The sequence below is a fragment of the Dendropsophus ebraccatus genome, chromosome 6 (genome assembly GCF_027789765.1).
Source record: "Dendropsophus ebraccatus isolate aDenEbr1 chromosome 6, aDenEbr1.pat, whole genome shotgun sequence".
NCBI lineage: Eukaryota > Metazoa > Chordata > Amphibia > Anura > Hylidae > Dendropsophus > Dendropsophus ebraccatus.
This window is the reverse complement of record NC_091459.1, coordinates 49,508,171-49,534,536: the sequence shown is the minus strand read 5'-3', so window position 1 is coordinate 49,534,536 and position 26,366 is coordinate 49,508,171. Positions and strand designations below refer to the sequence as shown.

The following is a 26,366-nucleotide window of genomic DNA, read 5'->3' as shown; positions in this document are numbered from 1 at the left end:
CATGGGGGGCTGGTGGTCATGGGGATCAGCTTTTGTACAAACCCCCTCATCATCTGCTAGTACCCCATGGGTCAGGGCAGCACGGGGAGGGAGTGGGGACTGTCTGTGCAGTGCAGTGGCTGTGCAGCGGCTGTGCGGCAGCAGCAGCGGCGGGTTGGTGATGGGGATCAGCCCTGTTACTACTCCCCCATTATCTGCTCATACTATGAGCACATGATGGGAGGAGTAGTGCAGTGTGTATGTGTCCCACAGCACCAAGCAAGGAGGGAGGGGGGAGGTAGTTGGATGCCCAGGCACCTCTCTCCCTCCCTGCTTGGTGCCATCCATTTGGGGAGCAAGTATCCTTGCTCCCCAAAGTATTCCATAAACATATTTCATCAATTAAGGATAGTGTACTGTAACTACTCTAACAATACAATAAATACAGTTCCATGCACAATACAGTTCTTCTACATAGACTTCTACATATAGTGTGCCCCCTGCTTGACACTCCATATGAATTACACCTGATTCATGATGTCACGCTTATTTAGAGAAATTGAAGCCTGCCAAATGTACTAAATTAAGAGAATTAGCACTATATGTGCCTTTTCCATATTTGATGTACATTAGGAATTTGTATACCTTTCACAATAGAGATGAGTGCAAAACGGCTTTCAGCTGCACCTGATGCCGGAAGATTGCATTGCCCTGGATATGTCCTGCTTGTTATGAACTACAGGTTGCATTTTTGTGCCATGAGAGGATAAAATAATCTTTTTTTTTTCCTACAAAACTGCCTACTGAATGCTGTTACATTGGTCTTTTGAATTTCTATATAATAGCAACACTTTAAAGGGATTGTCTGGTGTCAGCAAGTTTTTCTTATATAGCATATAGAAAGTAATAAAAATTCTATGCTTACCTGTCTACATTCCCCCAGTGTTCTTCTGGTTGTGACACTAGTGTCCCCTGCTGACTGCAGATGCTTCATTTACAAGACTCATCATAGGAGTGACAGTCTGCAATCATTGACTGAGATGGGACAGCACTGCTGCCTGTGATTGGCTGGCAAGCTGTTACTCCAGGGGAGGGAGGACAGGTAAGCATAGGATGCTTATTATTCTAAATAACCACAGCTATATAGGAAATATTTGTTACCACTGGACAATCCCTTTAATTCTAAAAGCAACACAGGAGTGCATAAAGGTTTTATCCACCACTGCTCCGAATTGTCACTAAGAATAACAGAAGTAAACAGGTGACTTTCTCCCAAAAGATGAACACACTCAGCTTTTGCTGTAGTCATCAGAATTTCTGCGGATCTCTCAAGCTAGACTATAAAGAGCAAACAGAGATATAATAAATGCAATATATATATAGTGCCGAGGCTGTACAGACACCACGGGGATGGTTATTTCATTTGTACCAAGAAATATTGTTTGTATGTCAGATTAAATAAACTTATAGTAGAAAGCAATGAGGTAAAACCAAAGGCAAATATACTTGTATTTTACTTACTGTGCAGAATCCAGTAATATCCTCACATGAGTCGGAGTGACCAAAACATCGACATGGCTCACAAATCCCACCAACTAGAGTGCCATTAACCCGTCTGTGTCCTGGCAAACAAGACTGCAAAGAAAAGAAAGTGAGTTATAGATAAGCACCGTTCACTTTGACCGGGAAGGAAATCGCCACTCAAAGACAAAAATGTAAGTTACAATATTCATCTTCCCAATGATAAATGTGCATGCTGTGCGTTACAACTGACCTTACCATCACCTTTAAGTGGAAGGCTAAATGGAGCATAAGCTTCAGCTCTCCTCTGGGTAGTGGAGAAAGACAGAAAAAAGGAAGAGAAGGTTGAAAGAGAAAATATGTATCGGAAAGAATATAAAAGGATAGGAAAATAATTTGCAAAGGTTATTAGGCTTCCAGTACAACAAATGGTCGACTTCTGCTACCATTAACTTGAAGGACCAATAATTCTTCACATATTATGTTGTATTAATACATTATGTTATTATGGCAGCATGAATAACAGAGTACATCTAGACAAGGGTTTTCTTTTTAAAGGGTCAGACTGACATAAAAAAAAAAATGAAATACACATTATTCGCTGTTCTGATGCTGAAGGGATCCCAGCTGGTTTCCACTTCCTGGCGCTTTCTTGGCATCCACTCTACCACCAGTCTACCACCAACGGCAGCAGTGACCCACCTCACTCATAGACTGTTTGTGATAAAATGTTTTGTGTGTCAAGATGGAACCGGAAAGTCAAGGGTAGCAGGAACTTAGTAAGTGTTTGATTTATTTTTGCAAAACACATTAAAAGTGTGGCGGGGATTGTCTGCAGTTGCAGCTAATTCCTGCTGTACTTGTAAGGTGTTTTACTATTTCATATTTTGGATCTAATTTTTGCGTAACGTTTTGTTGGGAGCTATAACTGACGGCCATCGATGATCTTTCAGCTGTCAGTTGTTCAAGCAGCATTGGAGTATGCTTGTTTGACACTATAAAGCACCCATCTTTTTCTCTTATAGAGGACTTAGGCCTCAGCTGGATATTCTGGGTTACTTGGCACTCATAAAGTGTAGAAAACTCACTTACTGTATATGGATAAAGAATCTTCTGGAAAACCATAAACAAATACTTACACAAAGTCTACCACAATAACATTTGAACATATAAATGTAAGCCATTTATATTAAAATTAATGCTTCCAAACTCACTTCACAAGAAGTTCCGCTATATCCAGGAGGACACTGACATATCTCAACATCAAAAGCTGTGCGCCCACTCAGTGACGATTCCTCAGCAACTTCAAGTTTAACGGAACCTAATCTAAAAAAAATAAAATAAAAAATATATTAGCACAGACCTCAATAAATACGACTAATAAACTACTTGTCAGGGGCCGGCTGGCATGCACCGCTTCCTGCACTGTAGGAGCATGTGGCCAGCTCCATATAAATGCAGACAAGATCCCTGGCAACCGGCAGTTTGCTTAGGGGCGCGTCAGCTCATTCAATAATGTTGCCGCAGCCGAGGCTTCACCACCCCGGCCAATCAGCTCAGGTGCTTCCTTTGTGTTTTTACTGACTGGCATCCGGCACCGCCAGTCAGCTGAGTATAGTGTTTGAGGCTGGAGTATAAGCCCCCAATCACCGCCTGGGGCTGGAACTCCAGTCTACATGAAACCCCCTCTATGTGAGTCCTTAGTTGCCTGTAATAGAGCCTTAGAACCCTGAGTACCCTCTTAACCTAGCACTTGTTCCTGATTGTTATTCTGGTTTATTTGACTTTTTGACTTGACTTTATGATTTTCCCCTTGTACTGTGCAGACCGCTACTTGCCAACCTGGACCTCAGACTTTGAGATGTGTGTTTATGTCTGTTTTATCTTTGTTTGATGTTCACTTATACAGGCTAGAGACTGTCGACCAGTTGTCCAGTGCTGCCTAGGGCAGTTGAGTCAATTAGGCAGGGACAGCGGGGCGGGTGACAGCATCAGGTAAGCACCTGTCTATTGTCGTCCAGTTCCCTAACACTGACACTACTTTTATCTATAATAGCTTTCTATAGGGCTGTATTCACACTTGTAAACAATGAAACCTACCAAAGTAAATGAGCCTGTTGTGCGCTATTGGCATCCATCATATGACACAGCTCAAATGATGGAGACGTGGTTAGAGCCTAACTGAACTCATTTGACGTAATATTGAATTGATGTATTAGCTTTTCACTGTCTATGACAACGTCAAAAACTTAAAGGGAATCTGTCAGCAGGTTAGATCCTCCTAACTTGCTCAACACTAGCCATCAGTGCCTGATCTGCCTGCCCGCTAGTTCCTACAGAATACCTATGAATGAGTATTTATCCAGCACTCTGCTGGGAGGTCAATATAGGTCGCCATTCACTAGTTTTTGATTAGATGTTTTGCAAAACTCTACTAGGTTCTGTTCATGGCACATATCTTACATACACCAACATGGTTACAAACTTAAAATTGTAAAACATAAATATAAGAGGGTCTTTCTGTTTTTTTTAATAGATTTTGCCAGTAGACATCAGATGATATTTTGTCTACATTAAACTGTATTGATAAATGATAAAGCCTATGATAATTTTTTTTTTAATAGAAAGAGGATCTTGCAAAACATGTACCATTCAATATATGCTTTTTACTTTATTACCTTATTATTTATACTTAATACTTTTTTTATACTTATTGGTACTTAAATTTATATTTATTTGACTAACCGTTAAATACTTTGTTTAACTGCTATTCGGGAAAAAAAAACCTACAAATTTTACAATACCGTCTGGAGAACAAGAGCCTCTTTAACAGAACAGCCAAAATATCACAAAATGCAACCCATAAAATCAAATGACAGAACTCTGTTGGTTTACTTTCATGCATAGCTGGACAGAAGCAGGCTATATTGTTGGTTTGGAATGAACAGTCATGCCACGTTAAATGTCCCATCTGTCCTGCATATTAGAAAGCAATAAAAGGACAGGTTCCCCAGAATGCTGTCATCTGCCCACATTAGAAACCTGACTTTTTTTTCCGTTCCATTTTATCAATTCTGTTCCTAAACATTAGATATAGCACATTAGATCCCTGGTTCAGTTTCTCCATATTTTATATAGAAAGCAGCATGATATTATTTCATGGTGTATGCATACCTGTAACATTTAAAAATTTAGACACATTAAGGCTATGTTCATACTATGTAAGTTCTGTAGTAATCAAGGCCGTTGTTGCCGATTTGCAATAATGGCCGTGATTACTATGAAACTTACGTACTGCTGCAGGCTAAGGGAATCCTGGCCACTGAATAGCGGCTGCAGAAAACCTGTCAGTTCCGGCCGCACTCTCCATTGTGTGTAGCAGCGAATTGGGATGCGGGCGCCCTCGGATGCGCCCGCATCTCAATTCATCCAGATTGAAGATCAAGAGTGGATGATCTTTCCTGACACCGGCCGGTCACAGAACAGCCGGTGTCTTACACCATGTGAACATGGCCTAACAAAGTAAGAATTATGCTATTCTTCAAGAGGAAATGATACCCGCCCTGCAGTTGCGTACCCTATCTTTGCGGCTCCGACTTTATTTTTTTTTTCTAGGTCCTACCATTTCGGAGAAGTTGGATTTGGAACAAATATTTAAATCAGCTAGTTAGGAGCACTGGGGTGTTCCCACTCGGCCTGCTCACTGCCTCTTTTGGTGACACCTACATGAGCTCCTGTATGGAGACGGGCTACTATTCTGTGCATGCAGTGGCGTAGCTACCATGAAGGCATGGAAGGCGACTGCTTTGGGGCCCCTGCAGGAAGGGGGCCCAAGAAAGCCTGCGCTGCCTTCATGGAAGGTATGCCACTAACAGCCGACCACTGCACCCCACTCCCCCAGGGGCCCAGAGAGGGAGTGGGACCCGTCACTGTACTGGTCAGCCCCCTCACTGTGGTGCAGGGTGAGCGGGCTGAACATCAAAAGAAGAGGAACAGAGCGCAAGACCTACGAGGTCCTGCACGCACAGAAGGAGAGGGATGAAGGACCTTATCATATGACCCAAAGGTCCTCAATACCTCGGTGTAAAGATCGGTCAGCCAGTGTGTATTTATGGGTATATATGTATATGTCAGTGTGTGTATGTATCTGTGGCTATCTATCTATCTATAAAAGAGAAAATGAGCAGCACAGCAGGGTAAAATGTAGGTGCCAGCGGTCAGGGTCCTGACTTCAGACCGATTTTAAATATATGTAGAAAGTCCGCAGCACACAAGGTTGTCGTGCAAAATAAACTGTATTTTATTCAATTCATAGGTGCAGCACTCCAGACGCAACGTTTTGGTGATGTCATCTCACCATTTTCAAGCGTGAAAATGGTGAGATGACATCACCGAAACGTTGCGTCTGGAGTGCTGCACCTATGAATTGAATAAAACACAGTTTATTTTGCACGACAACCTTGTGTGCTGCGGACTTTCTACATATATCTATCTATCTATCTATAGTCTGTAACACTGGTGTATATGTGTGTGTATATGTCAGTAGTGTCTGTGACAATGGTGTATATGTGTGTATGTCAGTAGTGTCTGTCACAGTGGTGTATATGTGTGTGTTTGTTTATGTCAGCTCTGTCTCAAGTGATTGACAGGTTTCTTTCCAAAGATGTTCTTCAGCAGTTTCTATTAATGCTGTTCTCTAAATAAAAGAACCCACCACTAAAAGAAAATGCAGCAGATATTATTTCTGATTCAGTAGTTCTTATTACACTGAGATGATTTCCCTGTGTACAGTCTACTCATGGTGTATACATCTGCGCAAGTTACAGTGTACAGTATAAAGGTGTGCATGTCAGTGGTGTATCTGTATATATGTTAATGGTGCCTCTGTGTGTATTTATGTGCGTCATTGTCTGTGTTTGAGAGTGTGTGTGTGTGTGGGGGGGGGGGGGGGGGGGAGCTAGCTACGCCCCTGTGTGCACGCGCAATTCACAATGCACGGCTGGAACTATAAAAGTTCTGCTCAGCACCCTCTCCTAGACTCGGATGTCATGGATATCATGGGTATATTTGTGTTAATGTGTGTGGATGATTGAAAGATGAATAGGTGGGTGTTTGCACAGTGTATGGATGATGACTGTGTGCATAGAGTATAGATGATGGGAATTTGCATTGTGGGTGGACGATAAGAAGTTGAATAGTGTGTGGTTCCTGGAAATGTGATTATGCACATATAAATGTGCATAGTAGCCGTTACCTAAAACGAAAAATATAAATCTTTACCTATGGAGATGTTATATTATGGTATTTGTAGTTGTGGTACAAAATAATATTATAAGTTAATAGAGCTTGAAATCAATATCGTACAGATTGTACTCATGCTGTGCATTTTCACCATAAATTTTATGCACTGCAATGCATTGGGTGAAATTCCCTATAAAATCTGCATATGACTGATGTAATTTGGTGATGAATTTCTGCATATAAAGCTTTATTAACCTCTTAACGACATTGGGCGTAAATGTACGCCCCCGCAGGGTGGGCTTCAATGCAAATGTTTCCCCAAATGTTTCCCACACAGCGATCGGGGAAGATGGCCTACTATAATGTATAGCAGGCCATCCCTGCTTGACGGCACGGGGGGTGATTAACACCCCCCCCCCCCCCGTGCTGACAATCGCTGCTATATGCTGATCAATACAGATCAGCATTTAGCAGCTAAATGCAGCTTTCCGGGTCGTCGGTGACCCGGTGACCCGGAAAGCAATGGCGATTGGTGCTGTCCGAGAGATATGAAAGATAGTTTAATAAATGCTGCCAACATAAAGTAGACATGTTGCTTATGCTATTTGATGTATAATTTATGTGGCATAACCATTTTCTGTATAAGCAGAAAGTTCCAAAGTTGGAAAAATGCATTTTTTCACATTTTTTCACATTATTTTGTTTTTTTTTCATAAAGATTCGTTATAAGTATCGACTCCAATTTACCAGAAATGTAAAGTACAATATGTCACGAGAAAACAGTCTCAGAATCAGCCGGATAGGTAAAAGCATCCCGAAGTTATTAGTGACTAAAGTGACACTGGTCATATTCATAAAATTTGTCTCTGTCCTTAAGGCCATTTCAGGCTCTGTCCTTAAAGAGGACCTGTCACCCCCCGTGCCGGGGTGACAGGCTACCGACCCCCCGTTACAGCCCCCTATACTCACCTGATCCCGCCGGGTCCCGCTTCCTGATCCGGTCTGGTCACAGAGATATGAGTGCCCAAAGCCCGGCGCGTGCTCACAGGAGAGTCCGATGCTCATAGAGAATGATGGAGCATCGGACTCCCCATTCATTCTCTATGGGCATCGGACTCTCCTGTGTGCACGCGCGCCGGGCTTCAAGCACTCATATCTCCGTGACCCGACGGGATCAGGAAGCGGGACCCGGCGGTATCAGATGAGTATAGGGGGCTGTAACGGGGGTCGGGAGCCTGTCACCCCGGCACGGGGGGGTGACAGGTCTAATGACCGTGCACACACACTGAATGGAGTCCACAAAGCTCTGTAAGCACTTATATTATTATGAGGAAAATTTTGTCTAAAATCAAGGAGATATCTTAAAGCTTCTAGGCCCCAAATCAAAAATTCAAACGGTGTAATCACCGTCATGTGGCATTTAATACTATATTCCAACTATGAGATGAGCACAGCTGGAGCATGCTCGAGTCCAATTGTTCAGCATTTGGAGGGCAAGACCGCACAAGGTTCAGGAAATATTAGAAAATATCTTAAAGGGGGAACTCAGACAAAAAAATATTCTGTTCAAATGACTGGTGTTTGTGCATTATTCTAGTTTGGGATTACTAATTGGCCTTTGGGTGAGTCTTAATTGAGAAGTCCATTGGATTTAATAGTAAAAACGGAGAAAGAAAGAAAAACTGCCTGTGAACAACCAATAAAAAAAAACGTCCGCAGTTTGCAAAAGATGTCCGAAAATAATGATCATGTTCATTATTTTGATGTTCGCGGTAAAAACGTCCCTTATCCAAATCATTGTGTTCATTGGACGTCCGTCTTTCCATTGAATTCAATGCATTGCCATTGCAGTCAGTTAAATCGCCTTTTTACCATTTTTGACATTGTGTGAACATAGCCTTACAGTGTTCTTTGCAGCCACATTTGTCATGAACTGTCAAGAGCAGAAGCAAATCCCTATAGAATACCTCTCCTGCTCTTGACTGTTTCTGTCATGGACAGAGAGGGCAGCAGAGAACATCGTGTAAGATTGAAAAGAATACACCACTTCCTGCAGGACATACAGCAGCTGATAAGTTCTGGAAGATATGAGATTTGTAAATAAAAGTAATTTACAAATTTGGATAACTTGGAATCCCTTTAATTTTGTATACAAATTGTGTCAATGGTGACATGCTTTTGGGGTGTTTCATCATGTTTTGGGTCTGTTTGTCTACTCTACATGATTGCTAAATACATCAAACATATCAGGATAAAATCTAGATTTTTTTTTTTAGAGAACCATTATATACTGTTTATATAGTTAGGTCTATTGTGCTAGCTGTGACACCGCAACTATAGATATGAAACATAGTGCTATGATATGAATAAAGTGTAAACTTTGAGTTTTATTTTAGGGGTTTCGCAAAGATAATGCTATGCCCATTTAGAAATCACAGGCATCTTTAGATGAGGCCTATTAAAACTCCTGTTTTCCTTGTTATTCTTGAATTTTTGAACTTCTATTATTTCCTCTCCTATCTGGATTAGCATAATTGGACATTATACCAAAGTGCTATACGTGAAACCATTTTATGCTGCAGTACAGTATATTTAAACTTAAATTGGATTAAAAAAAAATGTTCTATTTACAAAATGGAGTTTTAATGTGTTTAATAGTTTTTACAGTTATTTAGGTTAGTCTCATCCTGTGAATTTGTAGATCTGTAGATCTGTAGATTTGTAGAATTTTAAGATCCTAAAAGATAATAAACAGCATTGGTAGATGCACATCAGATCTTTACATGTCGTAAAATTTAAGCAGCAAAAGATTGCAGAGCTGCTACATTTCTGTTGGGTATCTTTAGGCTGGACTCAACCTTTTTTTTTTAATATTACTTTAAGGCCATGTTCACACAACATAATTTTTTTATGACAAGAATGGCCGTTGTTGGCAAATAAACCAACACACGTTCTTGTCATAAAAAATATGCTGCATTGAAATCAATACAAACAGCATTCATTGTTCGCACAGTGTAGTTAACAGCGGTCGTTGTACGCTACGTCCTTGGAAATTATTGACATGTTAATTATCTCCGGCGATTGCAATCAATGCAGTTTTAAGGGCAACAACGGCCGTTGTTCGGCACCCAGGTTAACAGCTGCTGTTTTGAGTGCCAAACAACAGCTTTTGTTCATGCACTGTGTGAGCATGGTCTAAAGCCTCTAGTAAAGTGCAGATATTTATAATAATATTTTTAGGAATTTTCTTTTTTTCTTATACATTTAGTAATACTAGTAAAATACACAACTAGTTGCTAAGGCATGTACAAGTAACATTTGGATATACTAAACAATGCATTTGTAGAGGAACTTTAGTTAAGAAATCTTTCCTAACTGGAGTTCCCCTTTAATAAATCCTTGGATTCTCTGCCTACTTTATAGGGACAAATTTGGTATAAAAAAAGAATGAAAAAGCAAACTTAAATTCTAGAGCCCAGTCTGCTCTGTTACAGGAACTCTAAGGCATGTATAAATAGCAGCTGGATGTACTAAACAATGCCTTTAAAGGGGAACTTCAGTGATCCTATAAAAATAAAATCCACAAAAAAAAATTAAGTACACTCACAGATTCCCCCACCAATTTTTGACACCTTTCCCACTTCTCTACGCTGCTCCAAGCCTCAGATTCAAACTTTTACAAATGATCCCAGTTTTACATTATGGCTAGGAAACTACATCTCCCAGCATGCATCATGCTGATAAACTAATCCTGTCTTGTAGTATCTGCCCACCACTGGCTCCAACTGCCTCTGCAAATTCAGTTCCATGAAAGTAAATGGAGCTTAATTGCAAACCACACCTAAACTGGAGCCAAGAGTGGTTCAAAAGTGGCCAAGAGTGGTTCAAAACTAGCCCTTTAAGGCTAGTTTCACGCAGGGCAGTTTTATGTTAAAGTGTCACTGCTGTTTTTGTGCCAAAATAGAATGGAAAATATAAAGGGAAGACTTCTCTTTCCTGTTGAATCCACTTCTGGGTTAGGCAAAAAAAAAAAAAAAAATTGCAGTAGCAGTTTCAAAAAACAACAACAAAAACCTGTCATTGGAAAACAGTATTATACTACTCTGACTCTATACTATTCAAACCTTGCATAACTCTTACCCCAGGTAATCTCCATTCTTCCTCATCTGCAGCCAAATTATCAATTAAAGGCCATCCTTATAACCTCATTCAGACTGGTTGCCATGGTCAGAGCAAGAATGAGATTACCTATACTACCAATACGGCATGCAAAGCTATGCTGTTTACAAAGCTCTAAAGTTGTGGGGAAAGCATAGCTTGCAGCGCTCATCTGTTTTCACAAGTCTGATACAAGTCTGGTTTACTTCTATGGACACAGTGTAAAGGCCCTATTACACCAACAGATTATCTGACAGATTTTTTTTTAAGCCAAAGCCAGGAATGCTTTTGAAAAGAGGAGAAATCTCAGTCTTTCCTTTATTACCTGTTCTGTTTATAGTTAGAGCTGAGCAAACATCGAGCATGCTCGAGTCCATCCAAACCCGATCGTTCGGCATTGGATTAGCAGTGGCTGCTGAAGTTGGATAAAGCTCCAAGGTTGTCTGGAAAACATGGATACAGCCAATGACTATATATATGTTTTCTACATAGCCTTAGAGCTTTATCCAACTTCAGCAGCCACTGCTAATCAAATGCCGAACGATTGGGTTCGGATGGACTCGAGCATGCTCCAGGTTCGCTCATCTCTATTTATAGTCCATTCCTAGCTTTGGCTCAGATAATCTGTTGGTGTAATAGGGCCTGAATACATTCCCCTACACTATTTCCCTAATTCTGGGCACCTCCGGCCACCAAAGCCAAGCCATGCTTGGAGAGCCTCTTTCTAAAGACATGGGTATCATGAATGTCCGCTGCCTAAAATAGGCCCTATTATTTCACATTTGCTTTTTCTTCTACACACAACAAACAAATGACAATTTTTGTGCAAAGTAACACATTAATAAAATAGTTTTAACTTGCTAATACAGATAAAAGAAACATAAAAGAATGACTTCACAGTGACATATTGCACAGTCAAGTCATGTCACCCCCTCCTGTTTTATTCTTTGTCACCTTTTCCATATTCAAGACTTTTTACTGTCTAAAAGGTTCCCTTTTCTATGAGCTGTCACAACACAAAGGCAAATGAACCCAAATCCGAAGAGCTGTCAAGTAGTAGAAAACTAGGACTTTCCATACATTTCAAATGAATTCCAGTCGAGGTAGAAATAATATTCTTGAAAATATAAATAGCATATAGTTCACTATAGTAATGAAGGTTCATTTCAACATGCAATGGCATTATAGTTTCATTTCAGATGAGTTTTAAATAATAGTCAGACATGATAGATAACGGGAGGCTGTAGGTGGAAGCCATAGGAGATACAGAGTTCAGTCATTGTTTGTACCTGTAGACGCTGTCTGGTTGGTTACTATATGTTGCTCTTATAAGAAGTCTATTAACATTTGCCATGACTGTCATGAAGTCCTTTCTGCTGACTTGATAACCCGTTTGATGCATTTTGAAAAATTCTGGGCGCAGTACCACTTTTTCTGTGCGTTCTTCAAAAGGCTGGAGATCAGCTTCATCTTGTGTGGAACTAATCCATATTCCATTACCCTGCAAATATTTTACACACAATCAGTCTGGTAAAGAAATAAATATAATCTAATATTGAGCTACATATTGAGGTCACCATACAATGATAACCTAACAATGTAAATGTGGGAAATCTATGACTACTCCTGTAATATTTCACTTAGAGCACTCATGTTCTATTAACCGCAATACTTCCACCTTCCTGCCCATCTAGAAACTCAAACAAATATTGGGGGAAACCATACCTGTGTGGTTATATTTTCAAGACAATAGGGAGGCAGAAGTGGGATGGGATTAATGGGATGGATCAAAAGAGGCTGAGATGCTAAAGATGAGAATATAGTTTTGCCTCTTCATAAATCACTGGTCAGACCACATATGGAATACTGTGTTTTTGGGACTGGTATATAAGAAGGACACAGCTGAACTGGAGCGGGCGCAGAGAAGGGCAACTAAGGTCATTAAGGGAATGGGTGGGTTGCAGTACCAGGACAGGTTATCAAGCTTGGGGTGATCTGATCACAATGTACAAATATATGAATGGACAGTACAGAGATCTTTGTAGTGGTCTTTTTACTCCTAGGTCTGTAACCATGACAAGGGGGCATCCTCTACGTCTAGAGATAAGAAGATTTCACCATCAGCATCAATGCAGATTCTTAACTGTACGAGTAGTGAGACTATGGAACTCTCTGCTACATGATGTTGTCATGGCCAATTCATTAAAGAAGTTCAAGGGAGGCATTGATGCCTTTCTTGAAAAATATAATATTACAAGTTATGAGCATTAGAAGTCCGGTGATAGGTTGATCCAGGGATTATTCTGATTGCCATTGAAGTCGGGAAGGAATTTTCTCCCTTTGATGGGGCAATTGTCATCTGCCTCATGGGGGGTTTTGTAGTAGGGTTCCTGTAGGTTGAACCTGATGGACTCGTGTCTTCTTTCAACCTTATCAACTATGTTACTTTGTTACTAAGTGGAGCACCGAGAACAAGTAAAACTATTGCTCTTACTTCTACCAGTCAATCCCTTTAAAGCATATCTATTGCATTTTTTTCCCTTTAAAAAATCAACAGTGGTTGTGATCGCAAGCAGTTATGCAGTATACTAGCTTTTATTTCTATGTTTAAATCAACATCATATATAAGGCCAAACTGTGGTCCATGCTTCCCCATGGACACTTGTTCATCATGCAGGTTGTGTATCAACTGAGGGCAATTAATTTAGCCAATTTTTTTGCTAATTATACTATCAGCTCTGCAACTTACCAGGAGACAATGCTCTTTGTTATGTAACAATTCAGTGAGTATAATGTCACTGTGTGGCTACAGAGGTTTTGGTGCTATGTGACAGGAGATATGCGAACACCCTGCAGTGAAAACTGTTCAGGAATGGCCGTCAATCAATACCAAGCCATGTCTGTGAGCCCCAAAAAGACTGGGACTTCCTGCGTTTGGTCTCGTTTTAAGAATCGAGAAAAGACCAAATATCGGCTTGGACGAAAAATGGACCTCAGTTTGACAGGAAGGGAGACACCTGTTGTCCATATGTGTAACATTGATTTAAACATTAAAAACATTAAAAAAAGGGGATATATTGTAAAATTTCTTGCGATCATATCTTCTCTATGCCAACCACCAGGGGTGCTTTTTTGATTAATGTGCTCCTAATTCGACACAGACCGTTTATGGTGTTCTCCTTTAGATCTTTACATTACCCTTCAGTCCCCAGACACCCCTTTTTGCATCCAACCACAACTCCACACCACTATTATTGCTGTTTATATATTTAGGCAATACAAAAATCTATATTCAGTCTAGTTCAAGGTTCCCCTTCAAGGAAAACTGTCATGTTAAATAAGCAGTCCAATATGTGGGCAGCATGGTATAGAGCATAGTAGATTGGTAAATAGTTTTGTGGGAAAATTTGCATTTCATGCATGGAAATCTCGGCTCATTTTGGTCTTGGGAGTCCTATGGGTGGCCCGAGACATTGATGGCTTTCTCTGTATACATGCTGATACAGGAAAGGCTGTCAACCATTCAGTAGCATTGCCCATTGGAATGAGCAGGGATTTAAATCAGTGAACGACAAGTTACTATTAGAGATGAGCGAACCTCGAGCATGCTCGAGTCGATCCGAACCCGAACTTTCGGCATTTGATTAGTGGTGGCTGCTGAACTTGGATAAAGCTCTAAGGCTATCTGGAAAACATGGATATAGTCATTGGCTGTATCCATGTTTTCCAGACAACCTTAGAGCTTTATCCAAGTTCAACAGCCCCCGCTAATCAAATACCGAATGTTCGGGTTCGGATCGACTCGAACCCGAACCCGGTTCGCTCATCTCTAGTCACTATTAATCTTTAACATTATTTTTATGGTGAACGTTCCCTTTAAAGAGAACCTGTCACCAAAAATTATACCCAGTTATTTTATAGTAGGGAGGAAGTAAATATAACCAAACATAAAACAAATAACCCCTGGAAGCTTTAGGGCTGTAAGTTCTGTCATTATAAGCTAAGAAAACTACCATGGAAACAGCTCACTGGAGCTGCCATCTTGAGGCTGGCAGTTGTACACATAAGCCACGCCCCCAAATTCCAAACATGTATGCTGCAGGTTTCCAAGCTTGTGTGCACCGCAGCCTCTAATCAACAGCAGTCAGTTCTTTTACTAACATTTCTCCAGTGTAAAAGGGCAGGTTCACACTGCGTTTTTTCCTATCCGTTCAATGTATCCGTTTTTATTGGTTACTTTTAACGGACAGAAAAACTTAGTCAACATTATATTTGTGTATGTTTCAATCTGTTTTTTTTTTTTTTTTTTATAATGGAAGTCAATGGAAAAACTGATCCAAATAGATGTCACACAACTGCATCCGTTTTTGCATCCGTTTTTTCCATAAAACGTAAATGTTAAACGGATCGGAAAAACACAGTTTGAACTAATACTGTCATCTGTGATAATGTCTGCTGAAAACGGGTACTGGGCCAGTGTATTTTTAACCATATTTTTTAGAGTTTGGGTGTGTTTACACAGAGATTTATCTGACACGTTTTTGAAGCCAAAGACAGGAATGGATAGCAAAAGAGGAGAAATCTCAGTCATTCCTTTATGAGCTGTTCACTGGTTATAGTCTGTTCCTGGCTTTGGCTTCACAAATCTGTCAGATAAATCTGTGTGTGTAAATGCACCATTTATCTGTACCTTTGCATCTAATCTAAAGATAATTGTTAATGTGCTGCTAACCATGTGCATCTAATCCTGTGGTAGTTCAGATACGTGTTAGTGAGCTAGTGTATCTAAACCCATGAAAATCTTTGACTTTGAATCCATGCCTGTCTGTGTGATGCTGTCTGCTTAGCATGTGTAATATAGCTTTTCTTGTTTGAGTCTATCTATAAGGCTGTGTTCACACATTGCATTTTCATACCGGTACTGCATAATTTCATTGCAGTAATTAACCATTCAATTGCCATCCAGCCGTCCATCATTGCATTACTACAATGAAACTCCAATGTGTGCGAACATACCCTTAAAGAGGATGTACCACCATCAGGTATATACTCTTTAATATGACCCACGGATAGAACGGCGCCATCACAGGGAAGCCGGTGCCGTGGTTCGTTTTTTAAACCGCGCCCCGGTTCCTGTGTACAGCGCCATTCTATCCACGTGTACCGGGATGGGGCTGAAGCACTGGAGGTGGGCCGCCCCGCCCCTAGTGGGAAGAATCCCCCCGCCTCTCTATGACGCGGCTCCTTTAGAATCAATGGAGCCGCGTCATAGAGGGGAGGGAATTCCCTACCACTGGGGGCGGGCCGACCCGCCTCTAGTGCTTCAGCCCCGGCCCGGTCCCTGTGGATAGAACTGTGCCGTACACGGGAACCGGCCCGCAGTTCACAAACGGGATCAGAATTTTCATGGGGTTAGATACACATTCAGGCCTTATTCAAACTATCCAGATCCAGAGGAGGATCGCGGCACAGATCCCTTACACACTCTCACCGGAAGTGGCCTGGACTACGCTACCGGGAGAAGGCGGCAGCGTAGTCCAGACCACTTCTGGTGAACATGAAGTCGGCCGGTCTGTGGGAGTAGGTGAGTAGTAGATGCGATGACAGGAGCACACATCATGCTCTTCCGTCATCCCAGCTGCTGGGTGGTGGTAGTGGGGATCCTTGCTGCGATCTGCACTAGGACATGTCCTATTTTTTTGCAGTGCGGGAAATGGCATGGATCATGTGAATGTCTTCATTTACTTCGATGGTCCCTAAAATTGTCCGTAATTGTGGATCCGCGACCAATTTTACGGAACGTGTGAATGCAGCCTCACAGTTGCACACTATAACAAAAGGACAGCTTATATACACAAGTTTAACAGCTTACTATCAATTATAATAAGATTAGAGGTTGGGTGGACAGCCTGGGGCCAAAGGTACATTTTTTCCACCCCTAGTGGTACCTCACTTAAGATACCCACCATTTTGATTGGGAGGCAGGATACCTTTTAAGGGTGCGTTCACACGTAGCGACTCGCAGCGGAAATCTCGCTGCGACTTTTGCAGCGAGATCCGCTACGAGTTAATTTCCTAGCAGGTCCTGTGCACACGTACTCACAGCGGTCTGAAAGGCCGCTGAGTGTATGTAATGCAGCCCCCTTAACCGCTGCCACCCGGCTCCCGCTCGGCTCTCTGTATACATTACCTCTCTCCTGCACGGGTCCAGGCGTCCTGCTCTCCCGCCCAGCTGCAGCCACTGATTGGCTGGGCGGGAGAGCAGGAAGCCAGGACCAGTGCAGGAGAGCGGTAATGTATACAGAGAGCGGGAGCTGAAGGGGTTAAGGGGGCGGCTGCATTACATACTCGCAGCGGTCTTTCAGACCACTGTGAGTATGTATGCACAGGACCTGCCAGGAAATTAACTCGCACGTACCAACTCGAGATTTCCGCTGCGAGTTGGTACGTGTGTCAACGTACCCTAAGGCTACGTTCACACAGAGCAAAAGGAGCGGATTACGCAAGGAAATATTTCCGCCTGAAATCAACTGACACTGAATTCCGAGCAGAATATAAGCAGAATGCAAGCAGAATCCCTGCGTATTCTGCTAGGAAAGTGTTCAGCTCGTAATCAGCTCTTGACAAATTCAGCGCGGAATACTCGAGGAATCCGCGCTGAATCCGCATGCATTCAGCGCTGAAATTCAGCGAGTATTTGGTGAGTAAACTAGACTATACCAGAACATATACTAGAATCCTCCTCCCCCCCCTTTTCCCCATTTCCGCGCTGATTCAGCGAGTAATTTCCGCTTGTATTCCGCTTGTATTCCGCGCTGAATCCGCGCTGAATCCGCGCTGAAACAGAAAATCAGAGCCCCATTGATTTGTATAGGCTTCCGCTAGCGGAAGAATGAACATGTTCATTCTTCTGGCGGAAAGCGGATTAGTTCAGTGCGGAAATTCCACTGTGTGAACTGCAGAGCAGAATTTCCATTCAACACAATGGAAATTAGCTCTGCACCTATTTTAACGGCTGAAATTTCAGCGCTGATTCAGCGCAGAAATTCAGCTGCTTTTGCTCAGTGGGAACGAGCCCTAAGGGTGTGTTCACACATACAGGATCCGCAGCAGATTTGATGGCGTAGAATTGAAGTGGCAGATTCAAAGCAAATCAAATCTGGGCCATGAAATCTGCAGATCCCTATATGTGTGAACGCACCCTAAAACTCCTGCAGCTCTGCACTCCGTTCTAAAGCAAGCATAGTACAGGTCCGCCAGAAGCTCCATAGGCTACCCTTGGATATATACATACTATGGAGCTTCTGGCAGGCCTGTACTATACTCTTTTTTACAACAGAGTGCGGAGCCGCGGTGTTTTCCTGAGTTTCCAGAGGTATCCTGACGCTTGAACGAAATGGTAGGTATATTTTAACCCCCTGAGGGCCAAACAGTAAACCTTCCCCCCCTCCATTTAATACCTTTTTTTTTTCTTTGTTTTTTTATATATTGTTATCCTGAGGGCTAGATGGATTTGGCAGACTATGTCGATGACCAGCATTTTTTAAAGATAAAGTTATCAATAAAGGGTGTGGGAGTGTTTTTATTATCAATTTAAAAAAAAAATTTCTCTGGTGTATTTTTTTTTTCTTTTCACTTTACAAGCTTAGTTGTGGATGCTGTCTGGCAGCTTCCACTTCTAAGGGTATGTGCACACTACAAAAGCCGGGCAGATAACCCGCTGCAGATTTTGCCACTCGATTGCATCTCCGCCCGTGCCATACACTCCATTCTATACAAAGGCTGATTCCGCTGTCTGCCCAATGAATGAACAGGTTTTTGCCCAGATTTTGTAGTGTGCACATACCCTAAGGCTATGTTCACACTACGTATGAGACCGGCTGTTCCATGACACCGGCCGGGTCACGGAACGGCTGGTCTCTGGCCGGATCATCTTGGCCGGTACTTAATTACCGGCCGGGTGATCTTTCCAGCCGCAGAGCTCTGATGCGCCCGCATCAGAGCTTCCCTTAGCCCACAGTGAAGAAAGCAGCTGGAGCCGCTCGCTTCACTGTGTGCACTGACAGGTCTTTCTGCGGCCGGAATTCACTGAATTCTGGCCTCAGAAAACTGACCTGTCAGTTTTTTCCGGCGCCATGCGGGATCCCGGTCGGAGCGTATACAATGTGTGTACGCTCCGGCCAGGATCCCATTGCACATAAGGCTTTGTTACACACCGCAAAACTACGGCCGTAGTTCTGCGCCGAGAACTACGGCCGTAGTTTTACGTTGTGTGAACATAGCCTAAGCCTGTAAAATACCAGGTCAATGCCTGGAAAGGACACAGCAAGCTCTTTTTCCATCTCCCTGTTCTAAAAATCAATTTAATATATGGTCCCCAGATAAGAACAGATACTACACTCGATCTTAGCCAAAAGGCCGAGAAGCGATACACCAGTTTTTTTTTTTTTTATTAAAATAAAACCACCCCATGCCCCCTCATTGGCCATTTTATAAAAAAAATAAAGAAAAATTCCAGTCATCGAAGTAGTACACCGAATCCAACATAGTCATCAGGATACCAATATCTGAAAAAGAAAAAAAAAAAAAAGGAGAGGGGGAAAAAAAATGCTATCAATTACCCCTCCCTGCTGCAGACTGTATGGCATCTTCCTTTGCAAGGCTATGTTCACACGGCATAAAAGTACGGCCGTTGTTGCCATTGGCAACATCGGCCATACTTTGTATGGTGTGGAACGCTGCCTATTCTTCTATGGGATCCCGGCCGGAGCATATACACATAGTATACACTCCGGCCGGGATCCCATACGGTGCCAAAAACAACTGACATGTCAGTTTTCTGCAGCCGCAATTCGGTGAATTGCGGCCGCAGAAAGACCTGTCAGTTCACGCAATGAAGCAAGTGGCAGTACTGCAGTACCGGCAGGGATGATCTTTTCAGAGATCGACCGCTCCGTGACGACCGGTCTCTTACAACGTGTGAACATAGCCCAAAGGAAAACACCAGCCAGAAATAGGGGGGAAGTGCAGAGTCCATCTACAGCAGGGGTAGGGCTGGGCAATACGGCCAGATTTTTAAATCTTTATTTATTTATTTTAAACAAACAGAATGTTTTTTTTTCTCCTTGCAGTCTCAAATAAAATTGTAATGGTGTTTGAGTAGTAGCAGCAGAATAGGAGATGAGGGGTGCAGTAGTAGTAGCAGAATAGGAGATGAGGGGTGCAGTAGTAGTAGCAGAATAGGAGACGAGAGGTGCAGTAGTAGCAGCAGCAGCAGAATAGGAGACGAGAGGTGCAGTAGTAGTAGCAGCACCAGAATAGGAGACGAGGGGTGCAGTAGTAGTAGCAGCACCACCAGAATAGGAGACGAGGGGTGCAGTAGTAGTAGCAGCACCAGAATAGGAGACGAGGGGTGCAGTAGTAGTAGCAGCACCAGAATAGGAGACGAGGGGTGCAGTAGTAGTAGCAGCAGCAGAATATTAGATAAGGGGTGTAGTAGTAGTAGCAGCATAGGAGATGAGGGGTGTAGTAGTAGTAGCAGAATAGGAGACGAGAGGTGCAGTAGTAGTAGTAGCAGCAGCAGAATAGGAGACGAGGGGTGCAGTAGTAGTAGTAGCAGCAGAATAGGAGACGAGGGGTGCAGTAGTAGTAGTAGCAGCAGAATAGGAGACGAGGGGTGCAGTAGTAGTAGCAGCAGCAGAATAGGAGACGAGGGGAGCAGTAGTAGTAGCAGCAGCAGAATAGGAGACGAGGGGTGCAGTAGTAGTAGTAGTAGTAGCAGCAGAATAGGAGACGAGAGGTGTAGTAGTAGTAGTAGCAGCAGAATAGGAGACGAGGGGTGCAGTAGTAGTAGCAGCAGAATAGGAGACGAGAGGTGCAGTAGTAGTAGCAGCAGAATAGGAGACGAGGGGTGCAGTAGTAGTAGCAGCAGCAGAATAGGAGACGAGGGGTGCAGTAGTAGTAGCAGCAGCAGCAGAATAGGAGACGAGGGGTGCAGTAGTAGTAGTAGTAGTAGCAGCAGAATAGGAGACGAGAGGTGTAGTAGTAGTAGTAGCAGCAGAATAGGAGACGAGGGGTGCAGTAGTAGTAGTAGTAGTAGTAGCAGCAGAATAGGAGACGAGAGGTGTAGTAGTAGTAGTAGCAGCAGAATAGGAGACGAGGGGTGCAGTAGTAGTAGCAGCAGCAGAATAGGAGATAAGGGGTGTAGTAGTAGCAGAATAGGAGACGAAAGGAGTAGTAGTAATATAGCTGAATAGGAGATGAGGAGTAGTAGTGGTAGCATCAGTGGAATAGGAGATGAGGAGTAGTAGTGGTAGCATCAGTGGAATAGGAGATGAGAGGAGTAGTAGTGGTAGCATCAGCTGAATAGGAGATGATCAGTAGTAATATAGCTGAATAGGAGATGAGGAGTAGTAGTGGTAGAGGAGTAATAGTATAGCTGAACAGGAGAACAGGCAGGGGTGGTATGAGTAGCAGGGCACAGTACAGGCAGTGTAGTGTGGGGCGCTGTGCTGACTCCTCACCCTGTCTCTGGTGATACTGAAGTCTGGGTGAGTGTCCTGAGGGGCTGGAGACTGAGGACCTGGATCCAGCAGGGGGTGCTCTCCCTTCAGGAGGGCTGGCTGCTGTGATCAAACCCTTCTAGCCCAGCAAGGCAGGAGTTAATGGAGGTAACGTCTTCCCTGCAGTGTGTGTTGGGGGAGGGAGAGGAGGATTGTCGGCCCTGATACACAGCACAGAGGAGGAGATAGAACTCCCTTGTGCTTTCAACTTACTTCAGAGCCGATCACTGTCCGTCCTCCTCTCTCTTTACTTTGCAGCCAGGGAGCGGTGACAGAGCTGTCAGAAGCAGCCCCCGCGGGCCACATCCCAGCAGATCGGGTTACCTGATTACAGGAGGGTCACTCAGGAGGCTGGTGGAGGCTGCTTTTGAAAGCTCAGTCTGTGCAAAGTGAAGAGAGGAGGGCAGCACTGATAACAGCCCTGATTCATGCTGCTGCAGCCATGTATAGAGTGTAACAGAGGGCAATCTCGCGATACCTGTGTTTCTCTGTTCCCGGCTCGCAGAGGATGCTGGGAACTTCCGGATGGCAGTCTCGGGCCGGCTCTTTTGAAAAGAGCCGGCGCGAGGCACTAATTAAAACTGCTGTAACAATGAAAATCTATAACTAAAGTAATGAAAGTTATTTACAAAAGTAAAAATAAGGTAAAAACAAATGCAATTAAGTATTAAACCCAAAAACCCACACCCCCGTGATTGGTTCTCTTTAAAGCAATGCTGTATCTAAATAATGCAGCCAATGTTGACCATACAATTGTATGCTCGTTGAAATATCTCCTCACCTCAATAATGACACTGGGATAATCCGTGAACTCCTCAGCATCTTCTTTTACAGATGTGTCATAGGAGATTGTGTATGTTAAATGTCCTCCCACTGCAGCAACCTACATAAAATCAAAATGCATCGATTAGACTGTGTTATTTCACAGGGTTTCGGCTTTCAGTCTGTTCTTTTACTTGACTGATGTTAATTGATTTATTTTGAATATCGATCAAGGACAAGTTAAACTTAGAAAGTAAACAGAAAATCGATAGAAATGGACATTGCTATTAACAATGACATGAAAATTCCTCTTAGCACTAATCTACACCTTAGAATATATGTCTATTACAATACTTCATAATAATGCAAATAAAAAAATATAGCCATAAACTCTTCTAGTTGTATGTGAAAAAATTAGTTCAAGTAAAATTAACCCCTTCCTCCAGCATACATTCTGGGCCTTAAAGCGACTCTGTACCCACAATCTGTCCCCCCCAAACCACTTGTACCTTCAGATACCTGCTTTTAATCTAAGATCTGTCCTGGGGTCCGTTCGGCAGGGTATGCAGTTATTGTCCTAAAAACAACTTTTAATCCTGCAGCGCTGTGTCTAACGGCCGGGGCTTACATTTGTATTTACGATCCAGCCCATGTTCATTATACACACAGGTGGGGAATAGGAAGCAATCTGCCTGGAGCATTCCTAATGATGAGGAGGGTAGGAGTCGCTTTAATGCCCTAATCATTTGGTTTGTTTTTCCATGTTTGAATCCGAAGTGGTAAAACTCCTTTATTTTTCAATCAACATAGGCATATAGCCAAGTTTTATTTATTTATTTATTTATTTAATTTATAGGGGGGGGGGGGTCTTTTTATTGGTACCTTTTAGGAATGACTTTTTGCGTATTTACGTATGACTTTTTGATTAAGTTTTTAGTAGTTTTGAGGAGGCGGATTAAAATACAGCAATTTTTATTTTTGCTTTTTTTTACAGCATTTTTTTTGTTAATCTTTTTATGTTTTATGTAGGGAAGTTTAAGGGAACATTTATTGTTTTTTTTATGGGGATCAGGGTTTTTCTTAACTTACATTCTATTTTTCCCCCCACAAGGTGACTTGTGACCAGTGATCTTGAGATCATGTTACAGATGAGCGAATTTACAGTAATAACAAAGCAAAACACATTGATAGGTCAGCAGTCAGCTTATTAGCCGGCTGATTTTGAAATCTGTGCCGCTCCACTCCAGGTGCCTGGAAAAGCTGGATAAAGTCTTGGGAAACTAGGGTAAGTTTCTCAGAACTAAATCTAGCTTTTCCAGGAATAGTAGGGAAGAGCGGTATGGACTGGGATGGACTTCAAAGGTAGACGGCTAATATGCCGACTGTTGAGCTAATAAAGTGTTAATACTGTGAATACTATAATACACTGCACTAATACAGTGCATTCAGCCTATCAGCGTTATACTTACAGACATTGTACCTGGTTGTGCTGCAGACACAGCCAGGTACTCAGGCATCCATCCCCTGGGGGCTGCTATGGAGATGCATCAGACCAGAGATCCTCCCATACAGAAGCTGACTAGTAAGTATAGAGACACACTCTTACATGTCACAGTCATGATCTGACCAGGGCCTGTAAAGGGTTAACCTTCCAGGAACTGGGGTTTCAGCATTCCTGGTAGATACAACAGGGGCCCTGGATATAGGATATACAGTCTTATCTTAGTTTCTTCGAGGATAGGACAGGGCATAGTGACTTTGAACTTTTTTTTTTTTATTCTAAATGTTTTTCTAAATAATTTACCAGACATACCCAACATCAAGCTGTGTTAGCTAATTCTCCATGGGTGGATAGGATTATTTAGTGCACGCCATGTAAAACAAGTGATTAAATAGGTAAAAGCAGCAGCAGGTTGAATTTAAGAGTAATGAATAGTTTGATCTGTGAGTTGAGAGCTCAGGCCTCATATTTAATACAGGACACATAAAAAATGCAAAGTACCAGACAGATTTGCCTATCATGAATCACAGCATTATGGATGACAGGGGAGGTCAAGCACCCATATATTTTTAACCTATTTAAAGTCCAAATGACATTCAGCAGCAGTTCAGAATTGCTTAGCACTCAGCAGCTCAAGTCAGCTTTGTGATCTTCTGATAGAAAATCAATAAGAATTTGAAAAAAATAAAAATAAAAATGATTTATTAGTGGGATTTTTTTTATTATAAAAAATGGCAAATATAATTAAGGGTATTTTCCAGATTACGTGAAATGTTATTGAGTGGACAATGATACCGGAATCAAGGGTTGTGACATGCAGGGATAATGTGCCAGCATTTTAGCATAAGTATTAACCCCTTAATGACAGAGCCAATTTTTATTTTTGCGTTTTCGTTATTCTTTTCCCTACAGACTCACATGAGCACATATTTTTTGCACCACTAATTTTACTTAGCAATGGCAGACTTAATTTTTGCATAACTGACACTGCAAAACCAGAAAAAAAATTATATGTGCGGTGAAATTGAAAAAAAAAAAAAAAAGCTAGCCTTTTTTTTTTTTTGTGGGGTGGGGGCGCTTTGTTTTTATGCTGTTCGTCCTATGGAAAAACTGACATGTTATATATGTTCTTCAAGTTGATATACAGTAATTAAAACGATATGCAACTTGCATTACTTTATATGGTGGCATTTAAAAAAATAAAACCTTTTACAGAAAATAAACGTTCCTTAAAATCGCTCCATTCCCATGCTTATAACACTTTTATCCTTTGGTCTATGAAGCTGCGTAAGGTGTAAATTTTTGCGCCATGATCTTTAATTTCTATCGGTACCTTTTATTACTTTTTATTACAATTTTTGTGGATTTCATGCGACCAAAAATGCCCAATTTTGCACTTTGGCGGGTTTTTGCACTTACGGCGTTTACCGTGTGAGATCAGGAAATGGATAATTTAATAGTTCATGTGATTACGCACGTGGTTATACCAAACAATTTAACTTATTTATTTTTATTTATAAAATGGGAAAAGGGGGTGCCCGCTAATCGCTGTGGTCCCGGGCTGCAGATCGCGGCAGTTCTGCACCTAGGATCGCGGCAGTTCAGAGCTCTCTGAATGCCCCCACCCGCATGAGGACGGACATACAGTTACCCCCTTATGCGGGAAGGGGTTAATAGTTTCCATTAGAGATTCAGAATAATTTGACCTCTGGTTCTAATCATTGGATTAATAAAAGGCAGGGTTGCCTCCCATGTCTAATCAATCATGGTTTAAACCTGGCATAAACCATGCAAAATGGCATAAACCATGCAAAAATCTGTGACAGGCGCTGGTCTGTCTGGCCTAAGAGACGTTCGCCTCTTAGTAAATCTGAATTCCCCGCTGCTCGCAATGGAACGTGCAGCCGGAGCCGCACGCTTTATTGTGTGAATAGTGGCCACAGAAAACTGACATGTCAGCATCTTGCGGCACCACTAGTGACCCCGTTTGGAGTGTTTACTATGTGTATAAACTCCGGACTTGATTCCCTCAGCGGCAGCACTACGTAAGTACCGTAGTAATCACAGCCGTGATCACTACGGTACTTATGCAGTATGAACATAGCCACAGACTGTAAAACTGCCTAGGATAAACATATATCTATTCAAAGATAATAAGAAAAGAAATACTAAAAGGGCAGACTAGATGGATCAGGGGGGCTTATGTTATGTTTCTATGTCTGTGTCTATAAGGTGAATAGCTATTTGTAACCATCGTTATTTGTATAAAAATTTCATTGAAAAAAATATTTAAATAGCAAACTTTTCATTGTGTAAGAAAGTATCCTAACTTTGCATTCATCTGCACTGCATTATCTTAGTAAATTATAACTAGGATTCGCTTTAAAGAGTTAGCATTTCTTTTAGTACCAATGATTACTCACTTCTCTAGATACATTTAAGTGATCACTCAATTGTGAGAATTTAATTACAAGTAAATGAAGTAATACATCATGGGGATGAGAGTTCATCTTGTGAAGCATAAATCCGGGAATACAATATATTCTAGAATGAATGGATAGGAATTAAAAGGCCTAAATAATTACTACACAAATCTTTTCTCATCAGTATATAAATGAGAGAATAACTTTCAAAATAATATA

At 42.0% G+C, this 26,366-nt stretch overlaps 1 protein-coding gene and 1 pseudogene across 5 annotated transcripts in view; both read right to left on the bottom strand.

Moving 5' to 3' along the window:
- Positions 1 to 26,366, bottom strand: part of LAMA2 (laminin subunit alpha 2) — a 524,271-nt gene that overhangs the window by 277,141 nt on the left and 220,764 nt on the right. For all 5 annotated transcript variants that reach the window (XM_069974947.1, XM_069974948.1, XM_069974950.1 and 2 more), the window contains exons 13-16: positions 22,243 to 22,344; positions 12,189 to 12,400; positions 2,715 to 2,826; positions 1,501 to 1,614 (exon numbers count right to left, since the gene is read on the bottom strand). In XM_069974947.1, coding sequence (XP_069831048.1) covers positions 1,501 to 1,614; positions 2,715 to 2,826; positions 12,189 to 12,400; positions 22,243 to 22,344 — 540 coding nt within the window. The remainder of the gene's footprint in view (positions 1 to 1,500; positions 1,615 to 2,714; positions 2,827 to 12,188; positions 12,401 to 22,242; positions 22,345 to 26,366) is intronic.
- LOC138796178 (U2 spliceosomal RNA) lies at positions 19,174 to 19,329 on the bottom strand (annotated as a pseudogene).